Source organism: Ruditapes philippinarum, unplaced genomic scaffold, assembly GCF_026571515.1.
Source record: "Ruditapes philippinarum isolate M1 unplaced genomic scaffold, ASM2657151v2 ctg10012_1_1_1_1, whole genome shotgun sequence".
NCBI lineage: Eukaryota > Metazoa > Mollusca > Bivalvia > Venerida > Veneridae > Ruditapes > Ruditapes philippinarum.
In genome coordinates, this window is record NW_026861424.1 from 30,752 (window position 1) to 46,886 (window position 16,135).

At 33.5% G+C, this 16,135-nt stretch overlaps 1 protein-coding gene across 1 annotated transcript; it reads left to right on the top strand.

The window, feature by feature from the left end:
- Positions 1 to 12,922: 12,922 nt before the first annotated feature.
- On the top strand, positions 12,923 to 15,251 carry LOC132715577 (acetylcholine receptor subunit alpha-1-B-like). Its single transcript, XM_060698587.1, has 2 exons — positions 12,923 to 13,473; positions 14,360 to 15,251. Exons 1-2 carry the CDS (start codon positions 12,960 to 12,962, stop codon positions 15,079 to 15,081), a joined length of 1,236 nt encoding a protein of 411 aa, XP_060554570.1. The 5' UTR covers positions 12,923 to 12,959; the 3' UTR covers positions 15,082 to 15,251.
- Positions 15,252 to 16,135: the final 884 nt, after the last annotated feature.

The following is a 16,135-nucleotide window of genomic DNA, read 5'->3' on the forward strand; positions in this document are numbered from 1 at the left end:
ACATTTTACAAATGATAGAATAATGTTGTTGTGTTTTTTGGGGTTTGTTTGTAAAATTTTGACGAGAGAAAAATTGCATTAATGTAATGGAAACAGACAATGTGTTAATTCAATGATATCGAATTTTGGAAAAAGCTATTGTCAACTGTTGTACACATGTGATATGAATGTTTCTATAACATCAAAGTAACCTTGACAATATTCTAATATGAAAAAAGATTCTACCCTTGACCCGGAAAGCCCCTATGATTTCAAAACAAGCATAACATTTTCAAAACATATAGACCAGATCTTTCTTGGAATCCGTAAATAAGGAATAAATGCAGATATTTTGTACCGTTAATTAGATATGAATGAAATGGTTATCGTCCGCCATTTTTTGTTGTTAATCGATTTAAATGTAATGATTTTTTAAAATGAATATTTAACAGTAACTTTTAATGTTAATCATCGTTACTTTAGTTCTAATCAATGAGGATGATATTCATTTACTGATTTTCTGCATCATACTTCTTCGTATAAAACGGGAAATGTAATTTAGGACAGAAAACTGTCGCGTCTTCAAGCAACATTCTGAATTTGGTAGGCGCTTTTATTAAATATTCATCTTTTTCAAAAGCGTCCTGAAATCTGATTAAAGCTCAAAAATAGAACCAGTCCAAGATTTTAAAAAATGGCGGCGCCCATGGAGCTAACTAAGCATTTTTCTCAAATATGATAGACTTAGACTTATTTTTGTTTCCATTGATTCTAACGTGATTTAAATTTAACATCGTCATTTAACAAGTCATACATATTGTTAAGAGCGCTACAACTCTTCCGGGGCATATGGCCCCGCTCGAACTTTTCGCCTATTATTCTTATAACTACTGTAGATGTATGCACAAACATGATTGATCAGGAGAAGTAAATCTTACGCGTCATTACAATAGTTGATATCGTAGTTGTCATTCTTAGATACGATGTACATTATTTAAAGAATGTTATCTCTTTTTTGGGAACGTAATATCTCGTTTCCACGACATCCTATGGGAGATTAATATATATTTTCACAATAACGAGTTAGCTAGGTCACGAGAATGAACATCTATGTAGAGGAAAGTAAAGCACTTTCACGCTAAATTTAGGTTGTTATTTCCTGTGCGCAATTAAAGTTATAAAATCATTAATGTTATTGTTGTTTGTTTATTTTTATTTGAAAATGAACCGACAAATAAATACAATAGTGCCGACCAATTCTTGATTTGATGTTTTTTGTTTTATCTCTTGTATGTGAGTTTATTTATGAAGATGTAGTAATTTGATAGAACAGATAGCAATTTTGTTAATCCTAATTAGATATGCTAATACAAGACAGTAAATTCCAATCTGGGTATGTCGAATCCATTTTCCTCGTCAGTAAAGAATATCATCTACAACAACAAAACTAACTGGGCAGAAAATCCGTATATGGTACATGTATTGGTAAATTTTCATATTCAGTAATTCACTAAATGAGCCGCCACGACAAAACCAACGTAATGCGTTTGCGGCCAGCATGGATCCAGACCAGCATGCGCCTCTGTGCAGTCTGATCAGGATCCTTGCTGTTCCGTCACAAACCCTATTACTAGTAGAGAAACTGATAGCGAACAGCATTCTGATCAGACTGCGCGGAGGCGCAGGCTGGTCTGGATCCATGCTGGTCGCAAACCCACTATGTTGGTTTTGTCATGACGCGGCTCAAATGGTCATATCTTTCGGATGAGCTTGACTAATAAGATAATGCAACAGGTCCATGATACCTGACAATTTTTTTACGTATGCACGACCGACATACACAACAATTCTTTCCATATTTCACAGGCGAATTTTGAATAAAATTTTAGCCAAACATCGATTTATTTTCAATTTTGTATAATACAAATAATGTAAAAATATCCCAAACTGGTGAAATTTTATATAAATTATAGTGTGTCCTCGCGTTATCAGAATTTTGAGGATGCGCGCACATCGTATGACCCCATTGTTTAAGCTACAGTCTGAAGAAAAATTTGTCATGACCTACGCGCCAATATCGGCGTCGGTGTTGGTCAACCTTTATGGTCAAATTTTTGTTTGTGGAGAATGACTAAAATACTTACAAAGCTTTATTTGTGTATACACATTGAGGAGTTCTATCAGCCACACCCATCAGATCAAAGGTTATGGCCACTTTTTTAGTCAATGAAAACACGTTTATAATTGTCGCGGATGCTACATTCTTACGAAAAACCGGTGGGGACATTTCAACTTCATGAATTCCCGATTTCAGCTTCATGAGTTCTCGATTTCAACTTCACAAGTTCACGATTTCAACTGATTTCAACTTGAAATCGTGAATTCGTGAAGTTGAAATCGTGAATTCACGAAGTTGAATTCGTGAAGTTGAAATCGTGAATTCATAAGGTTGAAATGGTGAATTCGTGAAGTTGAAATCGTGATTTCATGAAGTTGAAATCGTGAATTCGTGAAGTTAAAATCTTGAATTCACGATGTTGAATTCGTGAAGTTGAAATCGTAAATTCATGAAGTTGAAATCGTGAATTCGTGAAGTTAAAATAGTGAATTCGTGAAGATGAAATCGTGAATTCGTGAAGTTGAAGTCGTCAATTCATGAAGCTGAATCGTGAATACGTGAATTCCGTATTTTGAAAACGGGAATGCACGAAGTTTAAATTGTGAATTCATGAAGATTAAATCGGGAATTCATGAAATTGAAATGGCCCTACCGGTCTTTCGTAGAGGGTTGACAGGGGCAAAAAATAATCAAATTTCAAACTTAGGGTTTGCATAAGTTGTCGGTCACAATGTATCGATGAATGGTCGGGCTTGATTGTCAGGATTTATCTGTTTTTCTTTGGTATATGCGACAATGAATCGAATGTCAATGTATTGAAATAGATTTCAATCGTTTGTTTCCGCAATTTTATAGAGACGGATGGTTCCATTATTTATGAAAAGATGTACAAGTAAAATGATATAAAAATGGTTGTGATCTAGAGGTGTGTGTATTCTAACAGCATTCATGTGCGTTTATAATCATTATAGTTTTATAATTCTTACACACGGGTATAATATTTATTAGACAATGTCATATAGTGAAAGTAAAGGATAGGTCTGAAATGAGGACGGCACACATAAATTGTTGGAAAACTAGTTATTTAGAACAATACTATGGAAGCCTTGGAGGGTCACTTTTGAGTTTCGACTTACGGATATTTTACTTTTGACTTTCGACTTTTGATTTGTGACTTAAGTCTTATGACTTTTGGCTAACCCATTTTACACGTGCTTTAGAAGCTGAAAGCAGCAACTTTGGTTTCAGGTATGTTTTAAACGTTTTAAATAATTTCATTCAGATTTGTCATGGAGGAGAGGATGTGTTAAGGAGGGAATTAAATATTATTTGATATAATCCCATAGTGGTAACATATCACAGACTTTAATTCCACAAGTGTGACTGTGTGTGTACAATCTTCTATGTCCTAAATATGTTCATTATATTAGTGATTATACATCTTTTGTCCTCATCACAAAATCTGTCCATGAGTAACACACAAAATAACTGTTTTACAAGTAGACAGGGAATACAAGTTTTACGTCTTAAAATGGCATGGTGCACAGTATTAAACATGTATCGCAATTCAGCATTTTATTGAGCTAACACGGAATCAGTAAAGAACGACAAGTGCTATGTTCATACACACAAGTACAAAGTTAACTTAAAATTGTAATCGAGCACCATTTGCGTCTAATTTTGTTGTATATATTAACAATTGAGAAAAGAATACTTAAGAATAAACGTAGATATAGAACCAGTTAGAACAAAATATCCTACTAGCATCTAAAATATTTTTTTCGCACCTATCAATCTTTAAAAAACGGAGCTAAGAGATTTACCCATTTTATATAATATGAATGTATAAAGATTTAGATAAAAGATAAACTCTTATTTCAGACACAACTACTGGACAAAAGGTAACGAGGATGAAAACCTTGATGTTGATCTGTGTCTTCATCATTATGCTGTTCAGCATTACCAAAGCTACCGTGCCAAGATACCTACCCTCAACATCTATAACAAACAAAACTCTGCTGATAATAGAGTACTTTCTGGTACAGCATGGCATTACGACGTCATTTAGTACAATGAATAGACTTTTAAAACGCTTAAATTCTAAACGGCGTAATGGAATATATACTCCTATTGAGACTGTGTCTGATTTTATAAACAGAGAAATACAAACAAATGGACAACGCATAGAATACCGTACAATATGGCGTAGGTTAATGCTGGATTACCACATGTACGTCAAGGGAGACGACGTCATGGAAATAATGAGACCGCTTGATCCGGGTGGTATTGAGATGCGGAAAGCTCATCGCTTATGCCGACGCGTATACTACGCCAAAGAACCAGTTTTATATGACATATGGACGGTAAAGACAAACTTAAATTACAAGGATTTTATATCCATGGTGCTGTGAATGGGTAAAGTAGAAAAATAACATGGTTAGAGGTTTTGGACTCAAATAACGACCCACACCTTATTGCAAGATACTTTTAGACACCTTTAATGAACATTATCAAGTCCCCCCTCACCCATTTACTAGGTTGTGATGTTGGTACGGAAAACTGCATTGCTTTACTATTGCAGCAATACTTCACACGATTCTACAGATCCGATAGTTGGCACTCGAAGCATTGTAGCTGGAAAAAGCACATCTAACCAACGCATTGAGAAGTGGTGGTGTACATTACGAGAAAAAATGGAATCCATTGGTAGATTTTTTTTTCAAACACGCGATACTTTTGTATTTAATGGTCTGGATCCGATACAATGTGAGAACTTAAAATTTTGCTTCATGGACCTCATACAAACCGAGTTAGACCGGATTGCACATGAAATAAGGCAACAAAAAAGATTTTCTGTTATTTGTGGTAAACCTGACACACTGTTTTTTGTATCAGGTCTGTATGAAACTCCCTACTTCGGCAATGCAGTTAACTTGAGAGACGTATATATTTGCAAAGAACATGTTTTCACGCCCAAGAAGACAATGTGAGGAATTCATAGAATTAGCACCCCTTCTGAAGCCAGATCTACAGATGCCATTGGACGCTGATTCAGCACTACAACTGTGTACCGAGTTGAAAAATTTAATTTTGAGAATAGATTTAATATAAATACGCTTTGAAACGACTTATACTGATTTTTTCGTGTTATTGATAATATACTAGGTTACTATAGGTTAAGTTTCAAAAAATGATGTTTTAAAATCATAAAGACGATAGTCTACGATTTCACTTCATTAAATGGTTGTTTTAAGATATTGGCTTGTAAATATTGAGCAAATTACAATATATTTGTAAGTTATCATTTAAGTTATAACCACTCTAATTTGCACTATAAGGCATTATGAAATTGACAACATTGTTTAGTGGTATACCTAAAGGACAGCTGTATGCAAAATTTAAGAAAAATTGTAGGCATTATTATGAGTCAGACCATATACATTAAAAAGGTTTTTTAAAAGAAATACATGTATTGAAAGTCTAAAAAATATCCGTGTAATCTCATTTCAACATGTTTTGCAAATGTTGTTTGTTTATATGCAAATAATGGTTGCAACTCTTCTATCAAGCCCTGGTAACAAAACGGCTGCCCGACTAGGAATAGCACCTCGGTCTCCCGCGTGACTGGCAGGGACACTTTCCACTATGCCAAATGTCACAGGGGGAGAAAGATATGCAGCCATACCGGGATTCGAACCCGGAACCCCTTACAGTGCTAGCTCTGTCCCGACCGAGATTGCACATCATCTACTGAATAGATTCGTACCGTGACATATAAGTTATACGTGTAATTTCAAGTATGTGTAATTAGATTCAAATGTCTTATTCATTCGCAACAAATAGCAACCATACTTTATAGGATGTATTATGGTATTTAAAAGGAATATATATGATTGTTATTTCAAAAATAGTAATTGATCTTTGTAATAAATGCTGACTTATTTTCTCGTGTTTATTTTTTAGGTTTTGCCTTATGACTTTTCACTTATAATTTATCACTTTTTACTTATGACTTTTATCTTTTGACTTATAACTTTTGCCATTTGCTGTTACTCTTTGCCTTGGTTCACTTAATTTTAGATTAATGCAAAATAAGCAAATTTGTGATACAATCACCAAACGCAAGGGAGCACATCAGTCGAGAGTGGTATTGAAGTCATATGATGTTTACAAGTACATTTAGCCACCAGCCTCATTTTTGCATTAGAACTATTGCATTCATATGTTTTTATCACAGTTGATCGTTATAACGTGAAGAATCAACATCAATTGTTAATGTGAAATCATATGTATAGAAGTTTTAATTCGGGACATTCATTTATAAGAGCCGTCTGCAGCATTAAGTACTAAATTAAATAAACTATTCTTGATAAATAAAGAATTTTCTATTCAGATTAAACAGTTCTTAGCTATTTTCTAGATGTGTAGCTTTATTACAATTTTTATTAACATTTTACATCTTGACATAGATTATTTAATTCCTTGTTGAAGTTAGTCACGGTTGACTGGTACGCTATTTTTCCGTGTTGACTATTAAAGAGGGTACAAGCGTTAGGCATTATAATACATTAAAATAAAGGAGATATATGTACGGAATATTATGTAGTAGTAGCTTTTTAAGGCTTTGTATTTTGCTATAAGCAGCGGTGGAAAATTGATCAATTTTCCAATGTTGCAAGTAGAAAAATGCATAGCCTCAGAAAGCTACTACAACATAATTTTACTTTTATTATATACCTTTTTGTTTTTAGTAAAATGATTTTCATTAAACTACACTTCTATAAGAAATTTCAGAAAATAAAAAATAAATATATGACTGACGGATGAATACGTAATTCATGCAAAACCGGCGACGCCTCTTATAATTTTGGTTCCCGTTTCTAAATGCTACGTAAGACACAGCTAAGCCGGAATAAACAGTATTTAAATGTTACAGAGAATTTATTTATCTATGTAGAGATAGTGTTCCATTAAAATTATAAGTAAGAGGTTGAAATGAGCAAAGTAGAAATAGAATAGCAATCACTATAGAAGTAAACTGTGTGGAACCAGCCAGCCCCCTTAACAGACTACCTAAATATACCTCTACCGAGAGACCACACTACCAAAGGTTTTTACCTCACGGTCTTGTCCGTGACAGGTTGGCAGAGCTATCAATAATTGTTTGGAATAAATGCGTTTAAACAGATAACAACAAACATTTTTTATTCTACAACCGTGCTTTATTTTGTTTAACAAAATTGTTGTCTTATAAGAAAACAAATGTATTAGATAGGCAAAACAAACTGAATTTGAGCTTCATTATATTTAATTTAAAAACAGAGATAAGAAATACAGAGGTAAGCATTCTTTTTTTAAAATAGCACACATGCCTTACTTAAAAGCTTACACTAAGGAACAGCTAAAAATAAACACTGCCATCAACAAAAACATCAAGTATTTACGTCACAGAAGACATATATACATGCAATATTTCTACAAAACAACACATCGTTGATACGTTACTGATGAAAAACTAAGAAAATCATGAGTGATCTAACGAAGCTTTTGAAAACATAAGATAAATTAGGTAAACTAGCAACGCTAGAGTGACTGTATTATTATTGAAGTCAAGATTTTTAAAATCATTGTCAAAGCGTTATTTCTTCATTTCTAAATGTTCAAAAGAGAGAAAAAAAAAACAAACACAGTCTCTAGCTAAAAATTTCCTAGTTTCTTTTAAGAAACTGTATACATGTACATTGTATAATGTATATATTAAATAACGTCCACAAGTTCGTTTTTTTTTTCGAAGAATAACCGACTTTATATGTAATGGAAATATCATAGTCTTTCGAATGAGCATACCCCAACCCACAGCATGTCGAAAAAGGGAATGTTTAACTTAGAAGAACGATTAAATGTTATAATCAAAAGTTTTGTTAACAACACAATGCACTCTGTCTCGCCGAGATATATCTGCCAGTAAATTCAAGTTGATGCCAGTTTTTGAGATAATTATGAGTTTAACAAAATCTAAGTATGAAAAAAAAAATCAACAACAAAGGGGATTTTCTAAAATGTAGCTATGATAGCAGAAGTATGTTTCTTTCTGCCTCGCCAAGCTATATTAACATGCAAAGTTTGATTTCGATACCTTTCTTTTAAGTTTGAAAATTTACAATGGGCAAATACTGAAAATTATGAAAGCCAGAATTATGAATTCATGATTTTTCACACTTTTCTCTGTCTCACCATGACGTGTATATCGATACAAGTTTTGTACCATATTGGAGGTATGGACAGTATAAAATAAACGTGGCGGGACGTGACATTGCTTGTTTCCAATAAAGCGTCCACAATAAGTGGTGGGGTTAAAACTTGAAAATTATCGAGCGTCTGAAACAAGTGTGAAAAAGTAACGCTCGTATTCCAAAAATGTCTGAATATTTCCATAGACAATAACGAAGAAAACCAAATCACTAGTGTTTGGACATTTTGCATTTGCTAAACTGTACTACTTCTCACTCGAAACGAACGCTGTTTTGCCATGAAACCTCTTAGTCTTCTAAACTGGCTCCGAAAACTTGACAAATATGTATTGCTGATGCTCTTGCAACTGCTTTGTAGTTGAAACCATTCGACAGCACGTCCTTAATTCCTACAGGTAGCTTTACTAGAATTTAAACTGAAAACATTAAAAGTATGTGTTATCTCAATTGAAATGAAATACATATAATTATATACAAAATGAAATACAAAAAATCCCTTAATACATAACTGTATACAAAAGTTTATATACAAATAACATGTATTTTGTACTTGGTATGTGACCTAAGTTATTGATACTGAACAAGTGAATAAAGTTTCAATATTATATCATAACTGGTTTATGGGACCACATCTGACAAAACATTTTAGCTTTAAAAATGGGCATAAGTATGTCAAATTTTGCGCCACTCATACGAAACTTGGTCATTGATCTAAGATGTCAACACTTAATATGTGTTCTAAGTTTCAAATGAATCGCTACAATAGTGTTTGAGAAACCATTTTTCATGAAAATTCTAAACCATGAATTCAAAATCGAAAAAGAGGCATAATTTGATAACAATGCAATTCAGAGATTTCTAACTTAGAGCGTGTTCTAAACAAGTGTGTGAAGTTTCAAAGCTGTATGATTTATTATTTTTGAAATACCATGTTTCATGTAACTTCTTAACCACAAATTTCTTTGTCAAAATAAGGCGTATAATTTGGTCTATATTCAATATTAGATGAACGAAGAATGAACTACGGGTGAAAACCGATTGTAACTGCAGCAAACAACAATGCGAGACTGGTTTGGATTTAAAACTGGAACCCATATAAAAAATAAAGCGTTTGATTCATACGCTGTATGTCAATTTGAGATTATATATCCTTGTTCCGGAAATCAAAATAAAAATGGATACCCAATGCAATGCTATGCAAGCAAAGAATTTTCTTTTCTCAATCAATTTAAAAGGCTTATATAAGAATAACATTCTGTTCTTGCATATGAGCCCACATATTTTGTTTTTTTAAATAAGTCTCCAGGAAACTTAGGTAAATGAACTTACCTCGTCTGAATCGTTGTCATATTCTACCATATTTTCCTTGGAAATTATAATTATAATGGAAAGCACGTGGGAAATAACAAAATCCATAAGTCAAAAATCAAAAGTCATAAATCAAAAGTCATAAATCAAAAGTCATAAATCAAAAGTCATAAGAAAATAGTAAAATAAATCTATAAGTCAAAACTCAAAAGTGACCCTCCAAGGCTTCCATACAATACGCAAGGATTATGCAACGAATGAAACCGAGCGACATAAACAGAAATCGGTCCAAACTCTTTAATTTACATAATATGTAATTCTTTCTTACAAATAAAAAAACAACAACAAATAACAATAGTTCCATGGTTATACAAAGATAATATGATAAGTTTCCGTTTAATGACTTCAACATTGAACTATACTTTTAGTAGGCTTTGAAATAACTTGTTTTTCATCTATGATTTTTAGCAGCACCCATTTGACTATATGCAACCAGTGTAACAAGATTAATGCGGAGCTGAAGTTAACCTATTTTCAGGTCTGAAAAATAGGTCAGACTTATGCATCACTAATCAAACATCATAATGACTGTTACGTCTACAAATAAACTTTAAGGTATGTTGACGTAAAATATAAATCAAAATGCTTACTATTGTATTTAAATCCTTAAAGTGAATTGGTTTACAATGGGCACATTCCACGAGTATTTCATATATCAATCAAAAACCATAGAAAATGTATCATTTTCATATTCTTATGAAATATACCTGGAAAATCAGGATCCATGCTGTGCGATTACAAACCCTATTACAAGTAGAGAAACTGATAGCGAACAGCATGGATCCTGATCAGACTGCGCGGATGCACAGGCTGGTCTGAATCCATGCTGGTCGCAAACCAATTATGTTGGTTTTGTCGTGACGCGGCTCAATTATTTATAATTCTTAACGTACGATACTTAAAAATATCAGCATAATTAGTAAGTAATGGTACACTTTACATATATTCCATTATGGCCCAATTCACTTTGACCGTTGGCCTGGTTCCCCGATTGACCGTTGGTCTGGTTCCTCGATTGACCGTTAGCCTGGTTCCCCGATTTCATTTGAAAGCTTATTTTGTAAACTGAACAGCATTTCGGATACTTTTCCGTGCAGTGCGTGAGATTCTTTATAGTAAAGGACTATAGGCAAAAGTGAACCTTGTCCACTGACTGTTTTACTGTTACCAATTTTGGATATGTGATAAATAGATAAATTTAGTATTGAACATAATACTCTTTTAATATTTTATTTATCACATATCCAAAATTGGTAACAGTAGAATAAAACAAAATTATGGCATAGTATATAATCTTTATCATCTCGTTCAATAAATGTTGTATTACACATACTTAATACTCTATTTATGGGACTAATGCGTTTATTTATACAGTAAATAATGTGTAAAAAGAAGGAAAATTCAAAATCACTCACGGAATTTTCCATGATTTAAAAGAAACTTGATTTTAATAAAACGATAAAAATATTTATCACAAACCTATATGCCTACAACATCCTGAATCATGCATGATTTTGAGTCTCTAAAATCTGATTCGTTGTTACGCACAAATAGAAACAGTAAAGGATGATTTGTAAAGGTAAACTTTGTTCACCCTAGAACATGGTCCATAGTATGCCTTTATACTTATGCATGCCTATGTTCATTTTGATGTTGATGTAAGATGTTCGCAAACCACTCTTCGAACAGGTCAATTGGCGGAGGAACTACAGACACGTCCACTACACACCACCGCTCAAGACATTTAACCCTCCAAATTCTGTGATACATGTCACCCCTCAAACTGCATTTTCCATGAGCAGATAGGTCAATATAATTTTTTGGAGCCGGTTTTATAAAAGCCCTATTTAGAGTGATGTGACTGTGGTAACTGGGATCATGGCTTAAATTACAGACGTGCTTTTGGTTTAAAGACTCTTGGGGTGAAGTATTTGTAAACATTGATATAAATCCGATCATTCTTCTGTACCAACAAACATTTTCAGTGGATTTAATATGAATTGATCATTTAAAATCGTACAAAAAATACAATTTCCACACAAAAATAGCTGTGCTAAACATGCGATTTGTCCATTATAATTCGGCCGTTTCGGTTGATTACATTATCTTGATATATGTCTTATAACAATTACACCGTGTATATCCTGTTACGCAGAAATGTGCAAGTAACGAAGGAATTGTGCAAAAGAATTGCAGAATTGTGCAATTTAGTGGTTAAAACGAGCACCGCGATTATAAATGGACCATTTTTTTACACAAGATTGGAAGAAACAAATTAGCTCATACGGTTGCTGAGACATTATACTTTAAACCTCATCAAAAATATTGTCATGAAAATGGTTTTTATATATATGAAATAAACTTGATCACATATATGTTATAACAATTAAAGGAAGCTAGTAAGATATCAATCGCACTACCACGCCGCCTGATTCTACATGTCACCGCTCTGAACATCGGTATCCCCAGATATATTGACTCTGGTCCGAGTTAAATTCAAACTGCGTACTTATTTTGACCTGCAGAGAATACTGAGTTTTCTTTAAAACAATTTTGATTATAAAATATTTCAAATTTTCAAGATGATGCTTAATAAATGTAATTATCAAGCTGAATTAAAAGAAACTATAAACATGACCTTTTATGTAATCACGCACGGAGGTCACTAAATGAGCGTGATTTAATGAAAGACTATATAATGGAAGTTATGAAACAACATAATGTTTTAATGACATCGGAAGTTACAGCGAGTCGGCAATAAGTGCCATTAAAATAAACTAGTTTACTTAAAATTATTCTACTTCCGTCTATGAAAAGAATGGAAATTTTACTCAAATGGATTTTGTATTTACACATATTTACAAAATGTGACTGTAAATATAACTAAATAAATGATACGTCAATATCAAATTTACTATAAGTAAATTTCTTCGAACATGCTGGACGCTTTTTCAAATACTGGGCCTAATAACTAAACTACGTCACAATGTCTGAACTAGAGTCACATGGAATGCCGCGTGAAAGATTTACGAAATTATAGACTTAAAGGTAATTATATAACCCTTATTTTTACAACTTGATGAGTGCTTTTGTTATTTCAACAATGTTTCATTTCAGTGTATTCAGTCTTTTACAATTTCCATTTCATTTATTTACATTCTCTAGCAATGCACGCGTATATAAGGCAGTACGATGCATTCTAACAATATTCGAACTTTTACCGGCGCATTAGACACATTACAATGACTGGGTTGAACTTCTTGCAGCATATTGTTCTGGCTATTGTTTTAACCAGTTTCATTATATGCAGAGCTGCAAACATTACAGATCAGAATCAACTGTACGATGACTTACAGCAAAGTTATAATAAAGACATCCGACCTGAGGAAACAAATGTCATACAGGTAGTGAATTTTTCACTTTCCTTAGTGAGCATCAACCGGTTCGACGAGCTCAATGGCGAGCTTGACATGACGTCTATGATAACGATGAGCTGGGTTGACAGCCGTTTAGTCTGGGACAGCTCCAAGTATGGCGGTCTTACCTCGATGATGTTCCCGCCAAGCAAAATATGGACGCCACAAGTTTACATCCTGAATGCTTACGATTTATTTGAAGTTGAAAACGAGCAGTATGTTCGTGTGACGTCGGATGGGGTTGTCACGTGGAAACCGGCTCAACTTTTGTACCTTCTGTGCTCCGTGTATGTTCTGTACTTTCCGTTCGACGTCCAGAAATGCAAAATTGATTTTTCAGGTATGTTTGTACATTTAATTTTCATATTTTAGTTGAGACGTTGACGTTAGGTCGTTTGCTTTCCAAATATAAACCATTTATCAGTTTACTCTGAACAGGGGTGTGCGTCTTTAATTTCACGGAAGCAGAAAGTCAGTGGTTGATTAAGTTACTTTTTACTTATTTTCGACGGTACATTAAGTTGCTTTTCAACGCAAAGTCGAGTCGTGCAATAATATTTCAAAATAAAATCACATCAAAAAGAATAATGCAACTGTTTAGTTAAATATTGACAAAATTTAATACGAGACTTTAAACTTGTCTTTTGACGTTTTAGCTGTGATATGCAGGCTTCGTAACCTCTGATCCCCTTTCAAAATTCCATTTTGTTTAGTTCCGCCCATTGTTTTCTCGTTTAGGGCACAAGCTTTTTATTACTTGGGGACCATACGCCGTTTTTCATGGAATGGCACTATTGTGTAACATTGAAGGTTCCATGATAACCGCCGTATGAACACATCTGCGGATGTTTCTAAATTCAAAATTTTACCATTTCATGTTTAAATGTTGAATTCTGCTTAAGCCGGTGCTAGGGGGCGTGGACGGTAGTTATCACTTGACAATACTGTCCATGAACAGGCTCAATCAAACCGAGCCTGCCATATTTTTAATTTTGACGTGTTGGGCTTTCTTTAGGGATTCTTATTTTCTCTTTTTTGTTATAATTTTGTGTTACAGACATTGCCCACGACTTTATGGGACAGTCCTCGTATATAAAAGATGTGATTAATATTTCTTTCTTCAGAATATACATGTAGCTATTTCTGACACCTTTGAAAACGTGCAAATGTTTTTTTATTGATAAATTATAAATACTTAGCTAATAATACTAATTTTTTCATTTCAGCATGGGCTTTCTCTAAGGATGAAATGATTTTGAATTCTGATCGAAATGAAATTGCCTTTGACTATTACCATCGCAACAGATTATGGCAAATCTCAAAACACACTATTTCTTACCCACCTCGTGGCAACAATTCTGTACTTCGTTTCGACGTCTACATCGAGAGGCGTGACACATTCATGATCGTCTACGTGATCATCCCGGTCTTTCTCGTCGGTTCATTAAATTGTTTCGTTTTCCTGATACCAGCGTCCGCAGGAGAAAGAACTTCCGTTGCAGTTACAGCGTTCCTTGCGTTCGTCGTTTTTATGACGATGGTTAACGGAATAGTTCCGGCAAGTTCCGATCCTGTAGCCTACCTATTCTTTTATATGCTGTTCCTCCTTGCATACAGTGGAGCAATTATGATCATGAGCATATTGTCTTTGCAGATCTACGAGAGGGAAGGCAACATTCCGTCTTTTATAAGAAAGGCTTTCATTTGTAGGAAAAAGAAAGGGGAAGTTGCACCATTAGAAAATGTTACCCCGGTAAAAGAAATGAAACTATCCGACACAGACCAAGACGATGAAGACGACAGTGACGCACAGGAAGTGACGTGGAAAGATGTCGGACTTGCATTTGATAGATTTTGTTTCATTTCTTTACTTATAACTTACATGATATATTCATGTATTGTTTATGCACAAGTGACCACTGACGTTGAGGCCGATGGTCACGTGTAAATTATATATATGACAGTGTTGTCCGATTTTATTAACCTGTCAAATACGTATTAATTCAAATGGTGTTAATTGTTGTTTGATTTGTAAGTTAATTTATACGCATTTGGTTCTGCTTTCTGAAAATAAATATTACCATATCTTAGATAATACAACATATATTCTAACCCTAGTTTGATCAGTTGCGATGTTGGGTTTGATGATAATGTTTTGCTAAGTTTGCTGTGAATCATTATTTTTAATCTACATTTTTGTTTTGTTTTTTAAATTTTTTGGAAATGAAATAAGACTCGAATCTGCTACCTCGTGATATAAGGCCGAATATAGCCGTTGTAATAAACTGACTGTTATATTATCGACAGGTTAGTTAAATCGAGCAGTTACATTTATTAAAAATTAATTTTAAGATTAGGACAATGTAGGAAATATTAGGAAAATTAATATAAAAATTAAAAATTGTTTATTTTCCAGTTAAGCCAGTCTTTAGTCTACTTTATTCTCTTCATTCTATGTGATAATAGCTAACTATGATAAATACGCACTGTAATTCTTTAAAATCGACTTAAATCCAAAAGTATTCGTAAAATGAAAAATTTAGTACCAATAATGTAAACAACTTGTTGTATAAACTTAGGAGATTATCTTTGTATGCTCTGTATAGTTTTCTGCTCTCATTGCCTTTATTCATGTACCTTACTTTTATAAATGTATAATTCATCTATTGTATTATTATTTTTTTTTATTATTGTATTATTTATTTCGTTATACTGTACAGTACTTTTGAACGTGTCAATCTGCATGAAAAAAGTGCTTAAGAAGTTTGGTATATAATAATAATAATCTATTGTATTCCTTGTTTGAAATAAACTATGTGTAAACTATGTGTTAACTATGTGTAAACTAATCAGTTTTGAATTCTCACATGTTTATTAATCCTTAGATCCTTCCTAGTTACGATGGACGCTATCACAGGCTATCGTCACAGTACTCGTAAGGTGCGCTTCTGAAAATCCCGACAGTGCCCTGCGCTGTCGTTTAAAGTATTGCATTCACCTAA